At 42.2% G+C, this 15,184-nt stretch overlaps 1 protein-coding gene across 1 annotated transcript; it reads right to left on the bottom strand.

The window, feature by feature from the left end:
• Positions 1–2,470: 2,470 nt before the first annotated feature.
• On the bottom strand, positions 2,471–14,688 carry LOC123334197 (filaggrin). The gene is made up of 5 exons (XM_045166218.1): positions 14,647–14,688; positions 3,412–5,302; positions 3,123–3,263; positions 2,802–2,942; positions 2,471–2,615 (listed from the first exon to the last, which is right to left on the bottom strand). Exons 2-5 carry the CDS (start codon positions 5,283–5,285, stop codon positions 2,471–2,473), a joined length of 2,301 nt encoding a protein of 766 aa, XP_045022153.1. The 5' UTR covers positions 5,286–5,302; positions 14,647–14,688.
• Between the last annotated feature and the right edge of the window lie 496 nt (positions 14,689–15,184).

Here is a 15,184-nt window from a genome sequence, read left to right as displayed (position 1 = left end):
CTGTCTCTGGATTGTTCGTGGTGACTCCCCTGTCCGTGGGAATTTCTGGATCCAGAGTCTCCATGGACAGATTCTCTCTGCCTATGTGTGTCTGCCTGCCCATGACGTGACTCTGAGCGCCTAGAGGTGTCTCTTGACTGGGCATGGGAAGACCCATGTTGGTTCCTTGAAGTGGATCCAGACCTTCCTTGGCTTGTCACGGAATGCCTCCCTACCTCTCCTGAATATCCTTCGCTGTCACTGGCCTGGCTAACACTCGATTCCCTGTGTCTACTGCTTCCAGATCCAGTGGAGGTTTGTCCATGGCCAGTCCCAGAGCGTCTGGAGCTGTCTCTTGATTGTTCATGGTGACTCCCCTGTCCGTGGGAATTTCTGGATCCAGAGTCTCCGTGGACAGATTCTCTCTGCCTGTGTGTGTCTGCCTGCCCATGACGTGACTCTGAGCGTCTAGAGGTGCTCTGGCCATAGGAAGACCCATGCTGGTTTCTTGAAGTGGATCCAGACCTTCCTTGGCTTGTCACGGAATGCCTCCCTACCTCTCCTGAATATCCTTCGCTGTCACTGGCCTGACTAACACTGGATTCCCTGTGTCTACTGCTTCCAGATCCAGTGGAGGTCTGTCCATGGCCAGTCCCAGAGCGTCTGGAGCTGTCTCTCGATTGTTCATGGCGACCCCCCTGTTGGTGGGAATTTTTGGATCCAGAGTCTCTGTGGACAGATTCTCTCTGCCTGTGTGTGTCTGCCTGCCCATGACGTGACTCTGAGCGCCTAGAGGTGTCTCTTGACTGGGCATGGGAAGACCCATGTTGGTTCCTTGAAGTGGATCCGGACCTTCCTTGGCTTGTCACGGAATGCCTCCCTACCTCTCCTGAATATCCTTCGCTGTCACTGGCCTGGCTAACACTGGATTCCCTGTGTCTACTGCTTCCAGATCCAGTGGAGGTCTGTCCATGGCCAGTCCCAGAGCGTCTGGAGCTGTCTCTTGATTGTTCATGGCGACCCCCCTGTTGGTGGGAAGTTCTGGATCCAGAGTCTCTGTGGACAGATTCTCTCTGCCTATGTGTGTCTGCCTGCCCATGACGTGACTCTGAGCGTCTAGAGGTGCTCTGGCCATAGGAAGACCCATGCTGGTTTCTTGAAGTGGATCCAGACCTTCCTTGGCTTGTCAGGGAATGCCTCCCTACATCTCTTGAATATCCTTCACTGTCACTGGCCTGACTAACACTGGATTCCCTGTGTCTACTGCTTCCAGATCCAGTGGAGGTCTGTCCATGGCCAGTCCCAGAGCGTCTGGAGCTGTCTCTTGATTGTTCATGGCGACCCCCCTGTTGGTGGGAAGTTCTGGATCCAGAGTCTCCATGGACAGATTCTCTCTGCCTATGTGTGTCTGCCTGCCCATGACGTGACTCTGAGCGTCTAGAGGTGCTCTGGCCATAGGAAGACCCATGCTGGTTTCTTGAAGTGGATCCAGACCTTCCTTGGCTTGTCACGGAATGCCTCCCTACCTCTCCTGAATATCCTTCGCTGTCACTGGCCTGACTAACACTGGATTCCCTGTGTCTACTGCTTCCAGATCCAGTGGAGGTCTGTCCATGGCCAGTCCCAGAGCGTCTGGAGCTGTCTCTCGATTGTTCATGGCGACCCCCCTGTTGGTGGGAATTTTTGGATCCAGAGTCTCTGTGGACAGATTCTCTCTGCCTGTGTGTGTCTGCCTGCCCATGACGTGACTCTGAGCGCCTAGAGGTGTCTCTTGACTGGGCATGGGAAGACCCATGTTGGTTCCTTGAAGTGGATCCGGACCTTCCTTGGCTTGTCACGGAATGCCTCCCTACCTCTCCTGAATATCCTTCGCTGTCACTGGCCTGGCTAACACTGGATTCCCTGTGTCTACTGCTTCCAGATCCAGTGGAGGTCTGTCCATGGCCAGTCCCAGAGCGTCTGGAGCTGTCTCTTGATTGTTCATGGCGACCCCCCTGTTGGTGGGAAGTTCTGGATCCAGAGTCTCTGTGGACAGATTCTCTCTGCCTATGTGTGTCTGCCTGCCCATGACGTGACTCTGAGCGTCTAGAGGTGCTCTGGCCATAGGAAGACCCATGCTGGTTTCTTGAAGTGGATCCAGACCTTCCTTGGCTTGTCAGGGAATGCCTCCCTACATCTCTTGAATATCCTTCACTGTCACTGGCCTGACTAACACTGGATTCCCTGTGTCTACTGCTTCCAGATCCAGTGGAGGTCTGTCCATGGCCAGTCCCAGAGCGTCTGGAGCTGTCTCTTGATTGTTCATGGCGACCCCCCTGTTGGTGGGAAGTTCTGGATCCAGAGTCTCCATGGACAGATTCTCTCTGCCTATGTGTGTCTGCCTGCCCATGACGTGACTCTGAGGGTCTAGAGGTGCTCTGGCCATAGGAAGACCCATGCTGGTTTCTTGAAGTGGATCCAGACCTTCCTTGGCTTGTCACGGAATGCCTCCCTACATCTCCTGAATATCCTTCGCTGTCACTGGCCTGACTAACACTGGATTCCCTGTGTCTACTGCTTCCAGATCCAGTGGAGGTCTGTCCATGGCCAGTCCCAGAGCGTCTGGAGCTGTCTCTCGATTGTTCATGGCGACCCCCCTGTTGGTGGGAATTTTTGGATCCAGAGTCTCTGTGGACAGATTCTCTCTGCCTGTGTGTGTCTTCCTGCCCATGACGTGACTCTGAGCGCCTAGAGGTGTCTCTTGACTGGGCATGGGAAGACCCATGTTGGTTCCTTGAAGTGGATCCGGACCTTCCTTGGCTTGTCACGGAATGCCTCCCTACCTCTCCTGAATATCCTTCGCTGTCACTGGCCTGGCTAACACTCGATTCCCTGTGTCTACTGCTTCTAGATCCAGTGGAGGTCTGTCCATGGCCAGTCCCAGAGCGTCTGGAGCTGTCTCTTGATTGTTCATGGTGACTCCCCTGTCCGTGGGAATTTCTGGATCCAGAGTCTCCGTGGACAGATTCTCTCTGCCTGTGTGTGTCTGCCTGCTCATGACGTGACTCTGAGCGTCTAGAGGTGCTCTGGCCATAGGAAGACCCATGCTGGTTTCTTGAAGTGGATCCAGACCTTCCTTGGCTTGTCACGGAGTGCCTCCCTACCTCTCCTGAATATCCTTCGCTGTCACTGGCCTGACTAACACTGGATTCCCTGTGTCTACTGCTTCCAGATCCAGTGGAGGTCTGTCCATGGCCAGTCCCAGAGCGTCTGGAGCTGTCTCTTGATTGTTCATGGCGACCCCCCTGTTGGTGGGAAGTTCTGGATCCAGAGTCTCCGTGGACAGATTCTCTCTGCCTATGTGTGTCTGCCTGCCCATGACGTGACTCTGAGCGTCTAGAGGTGCTCTGGCCATAGGAAGACCCATGCTGGTTTCTTGAAGTGGATCCAGACCTTCCTTGGCTTGTCACGGAATGCCTCCCTACCTCTCCTGAATATCCTTCGCTGTCACTGGCCTGACTAACACTGGATTCCCTGTGTCTACTGCTTCCAGATCCAGTGGAGGTCTGTCCATGGCCAGTCCCAGAGCGTCTGGAGCTGTCTCTGGATTGTTCGTGGTGACTCCCCTGTCCGTGGGAATTTCTGGATCCAGAGTCTCCATGGACAGATTCTCTCTGCCTATGTGTGTCTGCCTGCCCATGACGTGACTCTGAGCGCCTAGAGGTGTCTCTTGACTGGGCATGGGAAGACCCATGTTGGTTCCTTGAAGTGGATCCAGACCTTCCTTGGCTTGTCACGGAATGCCTCCCTACCTCTCCTGAATATCCTTCGCTGTCACTGGCCTGGCTAACACTCGATTCCCTGTGTCTACTGCTTCCAGATCCAGTGGAGGTTTGTCCATGGCCAGTCCCAGAGCGTCTGGAGCTGTCTCTTGATTGTTCATGGTGACTCCCCTGTCCGTGGGAATTTCTGGATCCAGAGTCTCCGTGGACAGATTCTCTCTGCCTGTGTGTGTCTGCCTGCTCATGACGTGACTCTGAGCGCCTAGAGGTGTCTCTTGACTGGGCATGGGAAGACCCAAGTTGGTTCCTTGAAGTGGATCTGGACCTTCCTTGGCTTGTCACGGAATGCCTCCCTACCTCTCCTGAATATCCTTCACTGTCACTGGCCTGGCTAACACTCGATTCCCTGTGTCTACTGCTTCCAGATCCAGTGGAGGTTTGTCCATGGCCAGTCCCAGAGCGTCTGGAGCTGTCTCTTGATTGTTCATGGTGACTCCCCTGTCCGTGGGAATTTCTGGATCCAGAGTCTCCGTGGACAGATTCTCTCTGCCTGTGTGTGTCTGCCTGCTCATGACGTGACTCTGAGCGCCTAGAGGTGTCTCTTGACTGGGCATGGGAAGACCCAAGTTGGTTCCTTGAAGTGGATCTGGACCTTCCTTGGCTTGTCACGGAATGCCTCCCTACCTCTCCTGAATATCCTTCGCTGTCACTGGCCTGACTAACACTGGATTCCCTGTGTCTACTGCTTCCAGATCCAGTGGAGGTTTGTCCATGGCCAGTCCCAGAGCGTCTGGAGCTGTCTCTGGATTGTTCGTGGTGACTCCCCTGTCCGTGGGAATTTCTGGATCTAGAGTCTCCATGGACAGATTCTCTCTGCCTATGTGTGTCTGCCTGCCCATGACGTGACTCTGAGCGCCTAGAGGTGTCTCTTGACTGGGCATGGGAAGACCCAAGTTGGTTCCTTGAAGTGGATCCGGACCTTCCTTGGCTTGTCACGGAATGCCTCCCTTCCTCTCCTGAATATCCTTCACTGTCACTGGCCTGGCTAACACTCGATTCCCTGTGTCTACTGCTTCCAGATCCAGTGGAGGTTTGTCCATGGCCAGTCCCAGAGCGTCTGGAGTTGTCTCTTGATTGATCGTGGTGATTCCCCTGTCCGTGGGAATTTCTTGATCCAGAGTCTCCGTGGACAGATTCTCTCTGCCTGTGTGTGTCTGCCTGCCCATGACGTGACTCTGGGCGCCTAGAGGTGTCTCCTGACTGGCCATGAGAAGACCCGTGTTGGTTCCTTGAAGTGGGTCCGGACCTTCCTTGGGTGGTCACAGAATGCCTCCCTATGTCTCCTGTATATCCTTTGCTGTCACTGGCCTCACTAACACTGGAATCTCTGTGTCTACTGCGTCCAGATCCATTGGAGGTTTGTAGGTGACCAGTCCCAGAGCGTCTGGAGCTGTCTTCTGATTGTGCATGGTGGAGTCCATGCCTTTGTGTAGTGCTTGGTTGTGTTTCGGTGTTGGGAAAGGTATTTCTTTCCAGAGTAGCCATTTTTGTGGGTTTTGAACCTGTGTAAAAGAAAATAAAATATAATTTAATCCAGTTCTTTCCTTTTTCTGTGTTGTTACTCTTATTATAATTAATTTCCACATTTTAAGGTCTCCCCCTGTTGGACAGCTTTAATATTGAGAAAAAGATAAAAGAGGAAACAGTTCTATCTTGTGCATTGTAAAATTAGTCTGGTTTTTATTGAGTTACTAAGACTGCCAATTTTTTGTCCATGAATACTCTAATGGCAGGATCAGTACATGGTCACAGACCTCAGTGTGATGTAGATAAGCATGTAATGCTCATCTGGCAGTTTCTTATAAGAAATTTATAGAAGGACCATAACATCAGCTTGGAGAAGGCAGTGGCACCCGACTCCAGTAGTCTTGCCTGGAAAATCCCATGGATGGAGGAGCCTGGTAGGTTGCAGTCCATGATGTTGCTAAGAGTCAGACACGACTGAGGGACTTCACTTTCACTTTTCACTTTCATGCATTGGAGAAGGAAATGGCAACCCAGTCCAGTGTTCTTGCCTGGAGAATCCCAGGGATGGTGGAGCCTGGTGGGCTCCGTCTATGGGGTCGCACAGAGTTGGACACAACTGAAGTGACTTAGCAGCAGCAGCAGCAGCAACATCAGCTAACAGAAATTTTGTTGACACGAATTTGCTGAAAATCAGTTTTCTAAAAGCTGCTTTCCAAAATGATTAGTGTGTTGAGAGACCATTTGCTGTAAGTCAGTTTGCCAAATGGCCCAACACTCAGTGAGTGTCGGCCTAGTTTTTCTTTTTTTCCTGAATAATTCATGAGTTTTTCAGCATTTTCATTGTATAGCATGATTTTTATTTTCAGGATTAGAGTAAACTTTTTTTTGCCTCTTAAGCAATAGCATATAAGCAATGTCATTTTATCTCTTTGAGGAAGCAAAGAAGCTCCCAAGCATTATCAGTAAATCTAAATAAGCATTTAGCCTATAATAATACTACAAAAAGTTTATTATAAAATCACAATTATGTTATTTTATGAAAACAGACAAACTAAAATAGTATAGGAAACAATGTGTAAGTCATAGCCATATTAGTCACAGCAAAAGCGTTTATGAACCTTGCCTTGTTTGATAAGAAGAAATAGGTGTTGATCAGTCTTCGACATGGTTACACATGTAATTTTGGTAAGTTTATTGGAAACCCTAACAGAGTAGAATTTATAACTTTTTAAGCATTAGAGGGAAAAGTGGAATAAAAACCACAATTTTCATGCCAGGAAAGACCTGGCACAGTAAAGGCAGGGTAAGCAAAGTAAAAAATGAGTAGAATTACATATAATTTTATCATTAATTACAGTACACATAGTAGGAATAAGATTGAAGATCAAAAAGTAGATTCTAAACATTGAGTTAAAATAAAGTTACATGCTTCTTACAAAATAACATACCTAAGATTTAAGATTTTTTCGTTCTTTGTTATTTATGCTAGTATTCAACCTTGAACTTGATTGTAATTACAGTATCTCCAAAATCTTAGTCTTGAGAATGCATACTTCCTCTTACACTCTGACTTGAATAATTCTTTGATCTCACTGTCTGTTTATGTTTTATGTACTCACTTTACTTTTTTCCTTGGTTAGCAATTATGTTTAATCTCCCTCAGTGTTCCTTTGCCACTCCTTCTATTCTGTAACCTACTTTTTGTAATACACACTGTAGAAGCTGCAATAGCTTCTTATTTTCCTTTATTTGAGGATATATCCTTGATTTGGGGGGCTTCTCTGGTGGCTCAGACAGTAAAGAATCTGCCTGTAATGCGGGAGACCCAGGTTCAGTCTCTGGGGTCAGGAAGATCCCATGGAGAAGGGAGTGGCTACCTGCTCCAATATTCTTGCCTGCAGAATTCCATTTTATATACTGAGAACTTTGGATCTGTGACAAAATAATTTCCTCATTTTTGGCAATGTCTGATCATCCAACCTATTGCATTTGTATCCATATAGCTTAACCTTCACTGCTGTTACACAGATAGATTAACTGTTTGTACTTCTGTCCTTTATTTTGGCACTGGACCTGACTCTCTCTTGACTGTTCAAACTCTTTTTTCAGTTATCCATTTCCATGCATCATCAATTTATCTTTCTCTACTGAATAATTCCCTTCAGCATATATTCATGCTGATATGTCTCTTATTGACACCCTCTCCTGCTGTCCCACATAGTCCTTGAGGCACCACCTGATTTATATATTCTCTTTTATAGCAAAATCACTCAAAATATATGCCCATAGTTTCTTTCTTCACTTCTTATTTTTTTAACTCAAATTTTCTTTCTCTCAAAAATTCACCAAAACTTTTCATGAAGTGAAAAAATTCCCTTCACCTTACCAAATCCACCTATCCATTTTCATTTAACAAGTTGCTTGACATATCAGTATCATTTGATGCCTCTTGCTACACCCTCCTTTAAAAAGACCTGACATTTTCTTGTTTCTCCTTCAGCCTTACTACTCACTTTCTCTTAGTCTCCTCCTTTGGCCTCTGATGTTGATATTTCTTGAGATTCACTCCTAAGCTTCTATCTTTATAGTCCCTCAGAGGATCATCTAGTAGTAAGTCTGACAGATGAATTTTCAAAAGAAACAATAGAAGCCAGAAAATATTCTCATCATCTTTCTGTAAGAAAGTAAGTTCTAATCTAGAATTCTATACCCAATGAGAGTATTCATGAAAAAAAGGAAGCATAAGTAAGGATATTTTCAAGCAAATAGATCTGCTATGAAGGAAATGTTAAAATGTGATCCTAGTTGGAAGCACAGGGAAGTGGGAAAGAATGAAGAATAATTAAAAGAGTAAAGGTGTGGGGAAATCTAAATGGAGACTGATTGCATAAAAATAATAACAATAATGGTATCTTCAGGATATGAGATGGAAAGAATTAAAATGTATAACAATATTAGATAATACTACATAAGGATCAAGTGGAATTCAAGTATTATAGAATGCTTGAATTTTGGGGGTAGTGGTTAAAATATTTTTTATGATATTCTCTAATAAGTCAAGAATACATACTGTCATCTTTAGGGTGAGCATGAAAAAAGTAGTAGAATGTATAATTAATAAACTAGTTGGGCTTCCCTGATAGCTCAGATGGTAAAGAATCTGCCTACAATGCAGGAGACCTGGGTTTGATTCCTGGGTTGGAAAGATCCCCTGGAGAAGGGGATGGCAACCCACTCCAGTATTCTTGCCTGGAGAATCCCACAGACCGAGGAGCCTGGTGGGCCCCAGTCCATGGAGTCACAAAGAATTGGACATGATTGAGTGCTAACATTTTCTTTTCTATGAGGAAAATTAGCTGATAAATATTTAATTCATTCAAAAAAGTCAAGAAAAGGGAACAAAATGAAAAAATGGGAAACTAGAAGACAAATAGTAACATCGTAGATTTAAAACAATAATCCAAATCCACTGACTAACAAGTGGGCTAAATAATTTAAAAATAATGGTTGTCAGATTTCAAACAAAACAAAACAAAACAAAACAACTATGTGTTGCTTACAAGAAACATACATTAAATATGATAAAAATGGTTGAAAGTTAAAGGAGGAAATATATGCTGTTCAAAAACTAAAAGAAAGCTATTTTTTTTGCTGTATTAATATCTGTATAATAGACTTTAAAACAAAAGGAATTACTAGAGGAATATTTCATAATAATAAAAAATTCACCAGGAAGATATAAAAAACCTAAATTTATATATACCTAATAACATAGACTCAAAATACATAAAACAAAAATTTATAAGAGTATGAGGAGAAATAGGCAAATGTATCATCTTAGTGGGTTGCATACTGCTATTAACAACTGATGAAACAAGTAGACAAACAGATTGTAAGGATATAAAAGCTTCCACAAAATCTTTAATAAAAGCATCACCTAACATATATTGAACATTATATCCAAGAACTTCAAATTACACATCCTTTTGAAATGAACATGAAACATTTAAATTTTCCTATATGCTGGGTTATAAAGCAAATTTCAACAATTTTTAAAGGATTGAAATCATACAGAATTTTCTACCACAGTGAAATGAAGCTAGAATTCAATAATGGAAAGACACTGAGAAGAATCTCCAAATGTTTAGAAAGTAATAAATAGCTTCTAAATTAGAAATGTGTATAGAATAAATTACAATGTAAATTAGAAAATAGGTTAAGCTAAATGAAAGTGAGAAAAATATGAAATTGCAAAACTTATGGGATATATTAATTCCATGACTAATGAGAAATGCATAGTTTAAATGCATATATTAAAAAAGAAGAAAAAAAGGCTGGAAAATCAATAACTTAAGCATACATCTCAAGAAGTTTGGAAAAACCCTGAAAGTCAGCTTAAAGATAGTATAATGAAAATGAAGTGAAGTCGCTCAGTCGTGTCTGGCTCTTTGCAACCCCATGGACTGTAGACTACCATGGCCCTCCATCCATGTGATTTTCCAGGCAATAGTACTGGAGTGGGTTGCCATTTCATTCTCCAGAGGATCTTCCCAACCCAGGGATCGAACCCAGGTCTCCCGCATTATAGGCAGACTACCGTCTGAGCCACCAGAGAAGTCAATTATAATAAGAACTGATATTAGTGAAAGAGAAAACAAATGTCGAGAATCAACAAAGCCAAGATTTTTGCAAAACTCTAATAAAAATGAGAAACCCTGAAAGATTAATCAAGGAAAGAGTAAAAGCATAATTAATAAATATTGGGAAGGTAAAAGGGGACATTGCTATAGATTTTTCAGACAGTAGAAAGGTAAGTGTGTAATAAAAAAAAAAAAACACTTTATGTGAAAAAAGTGCAAATTCAAATGAAATGGATATATATCCAGAAAAACACTTCACACCAAAATGAAAGCAAGAAGAATAGAAAACCTAAATAGAATTTAAAACCTAATAGAATTTAAAAATTCAATTTTTAAAAGAAATTGAATGTTAAATGAATACATTTCCAGTGAAGGAAGGTGGGAACTTCAGGTTAGATGAAAATGCTTGTGAATTTTACTTAACTGAAAGTCATTCAGTTGTGTCTGACTCTTTGGGACCCCGTGGACTGTAGTCCATGGAATTCTCCAGGTCAGAATCCTGGAGTGGGTAGCCTTTCCGTTCTGCAGGGGATCTTCCAAACCCAGGGTTTGAACCTGGGTGGATTCTTTACCAGCTGAGCCACAAGGGAAGCCCAGAAATAGTGGAGTGGGTAGACTATCCTTTCTCTAGCGGATCTTAAACCAGGAATCGAACTGGGGTCTCCTGCATTGCAGGTGGATTTTTTACCAACTGAGCTATCAGGGAAGCCCATCCCAAATAACAGTAACATCTCATGTATTATTTCAGAGAAATGAAAAAGGGGAAAGACACATTTTACAAATCTAGTATAACTTAAGTACCCATAAGTTGACAAAGATATTACTAGAAACAAACTTTTCAGGATAATTTCTTTTGTAAATATAGATGCAAAAATCTGAAGGAAAAGAATAGTAAGCTGAATCCAGTGTTGTATAAAAAGAATATACATCATACCTAATTAAGTTTTAATCCCCAGACTCAAGTTTGGTTTAATGTTTGAGAACTGATTGATTAAGTACTCTAATAGTACTTAATCAAATGGGGGAAGTTTTTATGAACCTCTCAAGAGATGTAAAAAAACATTTTGATAAAATCAACCACAATTCTTATTTGTCAATAAAAGAGATCAATTATATCTATGAAGATGCTATAGCAAACATCATACTTAATAGTTAAATGCTGAAAGCTTTTCTATCTGAGTTTGGGGATGAGATCAGTATACCTACTAATATCTTATTTGACACTGTATTGAAGGTCCTGGTTAGAGCAATAGTTAAGACAAAGAATTAAAAACAGAATAATTGGAAAATGAAATGAAGTGAAGTCGCTCAGTTGTGTCGGACTCTTTGCGACCCAGGGGACTGTAGCCTACCAGGCTCCTCCGTCCATGGGATTCTCCAGGCAAGAATACTGGAGTGGGTTGCCATTTCCTTCTCCAATAATTGGAAAGGAAGTAATAAAACTGTCATTACTCAGAGGATGATGTGATTTTTTTATGTGGAAAATTAAAACAAATGTGCAGCTAAACTATTAGAATAAATAATACTAACAATGTTGCTTGGTATAAGATAAACATATAAAGCCAACTGTACTTTTATATCAAATCAGTGAAGTATTAGAAAATGAAATTAGCAATGATGCTATCTACAAAGGTATAAATTCCTAGTAATAAATCTAATGAAAGATATGAAATATCTGTCCTTAAAAGTTATGAATATTATTGAGATTAAAGAGGAGTTAGATAAATGGAGGAATATGCTTTGTTCATGGGTTGAAAGTTATTAAGATGGCAATATTATGATATCAAATTTCACCAAATTTATTTTTACATGCAGTAAAATTCCATTCAAAACCCATGAAGTTTTTAAAAATAAAGATTGATAAAATAATGTCTAAAATTTATATGAAAATGTGGAGGGACAAGATTAGCCAAGACAACCTTGAAGAAGACAAAGTTTGAGAACATACCACATACAGTAAAGTGCGTTATAGAAGAAGACAGTCTGACATTGGTGAAACGCTAAGGAAATAGATCATTGAAAGGTAACATCCCCAAATCAGACCTATATCACAATGGATATTTGATTTATGATAATGATGGTGAGCAAGTCTGTTAAGAAAGGATAGTCTTTTGAATAAATGGTGTTGGGTTAGTTGAATTCCTGTATGGAAAAATGAATTTGTTCCCAGGAAGTTTTTACATGTAAAAGGTAGAAGAAGAAGAAAAAAGAAGACAATATAGGAGAATAAATTCAAGAACTTGAGGTAGAGAAATACCTCTTAAAAAGAATTCAAAAAGTATTAATCATGAAGAAAAAGATTTACAAATTGGACTGCATTAAAGGCGTCAGACTTTATTTTTTGGGGCTCCAAATCACTGCAGATGGTGATTGCAGCCATGAAATTAAAAGACGCTTACTTCTTGGAAGGAAGGTTATGACCAACCTAGATAGCATATTCAAAAACAGAGACATTACTTTGCCAACAAAGGTCTGTCTAGTCAAGGCTATGGTTTTTCCAGTGGTCATGTATGGATGTGAGAGTTGGACTGTGAAGAAAGCTGAGCGCCAAAGAATTGATGCTTTTGAACTGTGGTGCTGGAGAAGACTCTTGAGAGTCCCTTGGACTGCAAGGAGATCCAACCAGTCCTTTATGAAGGAGATCAACCCTGGGTGTTCTTTGGAAGGAATGATGCTAAAGCTGAAACTCCAGTACTTTGGCCACCTCATGCGAAGAGTTCTCATTGGAAAAAACTCTGATGCTGGGAGGGATTGGGGGCAGAAGGAAAAGGGGATGATAGAGGATGAGATGGCTGGATGGCATCACCGACTCAGTGGCCGTGAGTTTGAGTGAACTCCGGGAGTTGGTGATGGACAGGGAGGCCTGGCGTGCTGCTATTCATAGGGTCGCAAAGAGTCGGATACGACTGAGCAACTGAACTGAACTGAACTGAAAAATAGGAATATGTTCTTTAAACTCTATTAAAGGAGAGAAGGGAAGCCACTGAGAGGGAGGATATATGTAACACATTTAACCAATACAAGGATCTCTCCTGAGTATAAACACAACTCCTATAAATCAATACAAAAATAAAATGAAAGAAAAATGGATAGAGAACAGAACTATAAAAGGATATCTAAATGGCTAATAAACGCACAAAAAGATTTTAACCTAATTAATTATCAGATAAATACAAATTAAAATTACAGTGTGAGGCTATGGTAACCCCACCAAAATGACTGAAAAGACAAAAAACGAAAAAGAATCCTAATTCCACATATTGGTGAGGACATGGAGAAACTGGATACACTGCTAGAAGGAGCATAAACTTGCAGAAGTACTTTCGAAAACTGTTTGCTAATACCTAAGATCAGCAATTTGGACTTCACTGGTGGCTCAGTGGTAAAGAATCCACCTGCAATGCAGGAGCCACAGAAGATGCAGGTTTGATCCCTGGGTTGAGAAGACACCTGGAGAACGGCATGGCAACCCACTCCATTATTCTTGCCTGGAGAATTCCATGGACAGAGGAGCCTGGCAGGCTACAGTCCATAGGGTTGCGAAGAGTCAGACATGACTGCAGCAACTTAGCATGCAAGATCAGCAGTTTACTCCTAAGAATATTCCCAGTAGAAATCGATATGCATTTGTAAACAAAAATCATGTACAAAAATATTCATAGCTGTATTATTTATAATACCTCTGCAAATGGAAATGACCCAATAACTATCAATAAAAAATGACTAAGTACATTGTGGTATTTTCATATAATAGAGGTGAGAGTGAAGGATAGCCTAGACTAGGATGGAAGTGGTAGACAGGAAGACAGATGGATTGGCATGTATAACAGTCAGAGTTAGCTCGTCAGGGTGGTGAATCAGTATGGTGTAAAGGAGAGAATGGAGACATGCATAGCTTCTAGATTTGGGTTTGAACAAAGAGTGATGTCTCACTATTTCTATTACTCCTTCATCTCTGATCGAAACTTCAGTCCATCTCCTTGCTCCCACCATTGCCTATGATCCTATTTTCCACACAGGTGCTCAGAATGATCTTGTTATTCTTCCTGCTTAATACTCTCCAGTGGCTTCTCATCTACTTCAGATAATGTGCAGACTCTATTATGCCCCTCTTTACATGGCCTACCCATCTAGCTCTGTGACTCACCATAGACCACTGTTCCTCTTGTACGCATGCTCTGGGCACACTATCTTCTTTTTTCTTTTAAAGCAAGTTTACTCTTGCTTTAGAATCCTCTTATTTGCTTGACTAGTTTCTTCTGTCATTAAGATCTCTGCTCAAAAGATAATTCCCCAGAGAGGCCTTTTCTAACTCTCCAATCTCAAGTACTGTCCTATTACATTACTATATCACTCTCTTATTTTCTTCATTGTACTTATCTCTGTTCGAAATTTTCATGCATTTCTTGTTTACTGAATGTATCCCCCTACTAAGTTTACATTGTTCACTGCCACATAATCAGCCAAGAGCAGCATGTGGCAAATAGAAGGTAGTTAAGATGTATTTGTTCAATGAATGGATAAATAGATAATCCAGCAATATCAAGAGAGTAGCCTTGTGAAAAGCAAATTTATGCCCTTGTTTTTGTTCTATACCAAGTGAACTTTTAGCAACATTGCCACTAAAAACAGAGAACCCCAAACATCCAGAACTTTTGGCCTCAGACCACACATACATCAAGATCTCCACTTTGCTTAAGAATAAGTAGACAAGGTGAGATTTAGTCCATCTTACTTACTTCCTTCCTTCAACAGAAGAGCAAGGAGATTGTAGCCTGGAGGAGCTTGCTGGGTGCTGAAGTCTGGGATCATGGCCTTTTTATAGCAGGTCCATCCAGGGAGGAGCCATCCTCTGTAGAACTGTCTGATTCATTCCTAACCAAACTCTGATCCACCCATATCTCCACCTCTATTTCTCCAGAGACCTGTTTACTTCCAAACTTGCTCACGTACTCATCTGTACTTGTTTTACCAAATTACAATTTAGGTTTACATCATTCTCGTGCATGTTGTAGCTTTCATGGAAGATTCCCTTTGGCTAGCATAGGCTCTTTGTGTGCAGGGTCCACACCTTCTGGGTTTTGTTGCTGTTGTTGTTACTCCCACTTTGAAAGGTAGATACTTGATAAATATCTATTGATAAGTGTGCTTCCTTATCCTTGTCTCTAGAGGAAAAGTCATGATCTAGCGTATACATTTTTGAAAAAATTAAATTTGGGTTATATTTAAGCCAATGTTACAAGTACCTATCTACAGGTCCCTTTTATTAATAAATTC

Source organism: Bubalus bubalis, chromosome 6 (genome assembly GCF_019923935.1).
Source record: "Bubalus bubalis isolate 160015118507 breed Murrah chromosome 6, NDDB_SH_1, whole genome shotgun sequence".
NCBI lineage: Eukaryota > Metazoa > Chordata > Mammalia > Artiodactyla > Bovidae > Bubalus > Bubalus bubalis.
This window is presented reverse-complemented; position numbering and strand designations above follow the sequence as displayed.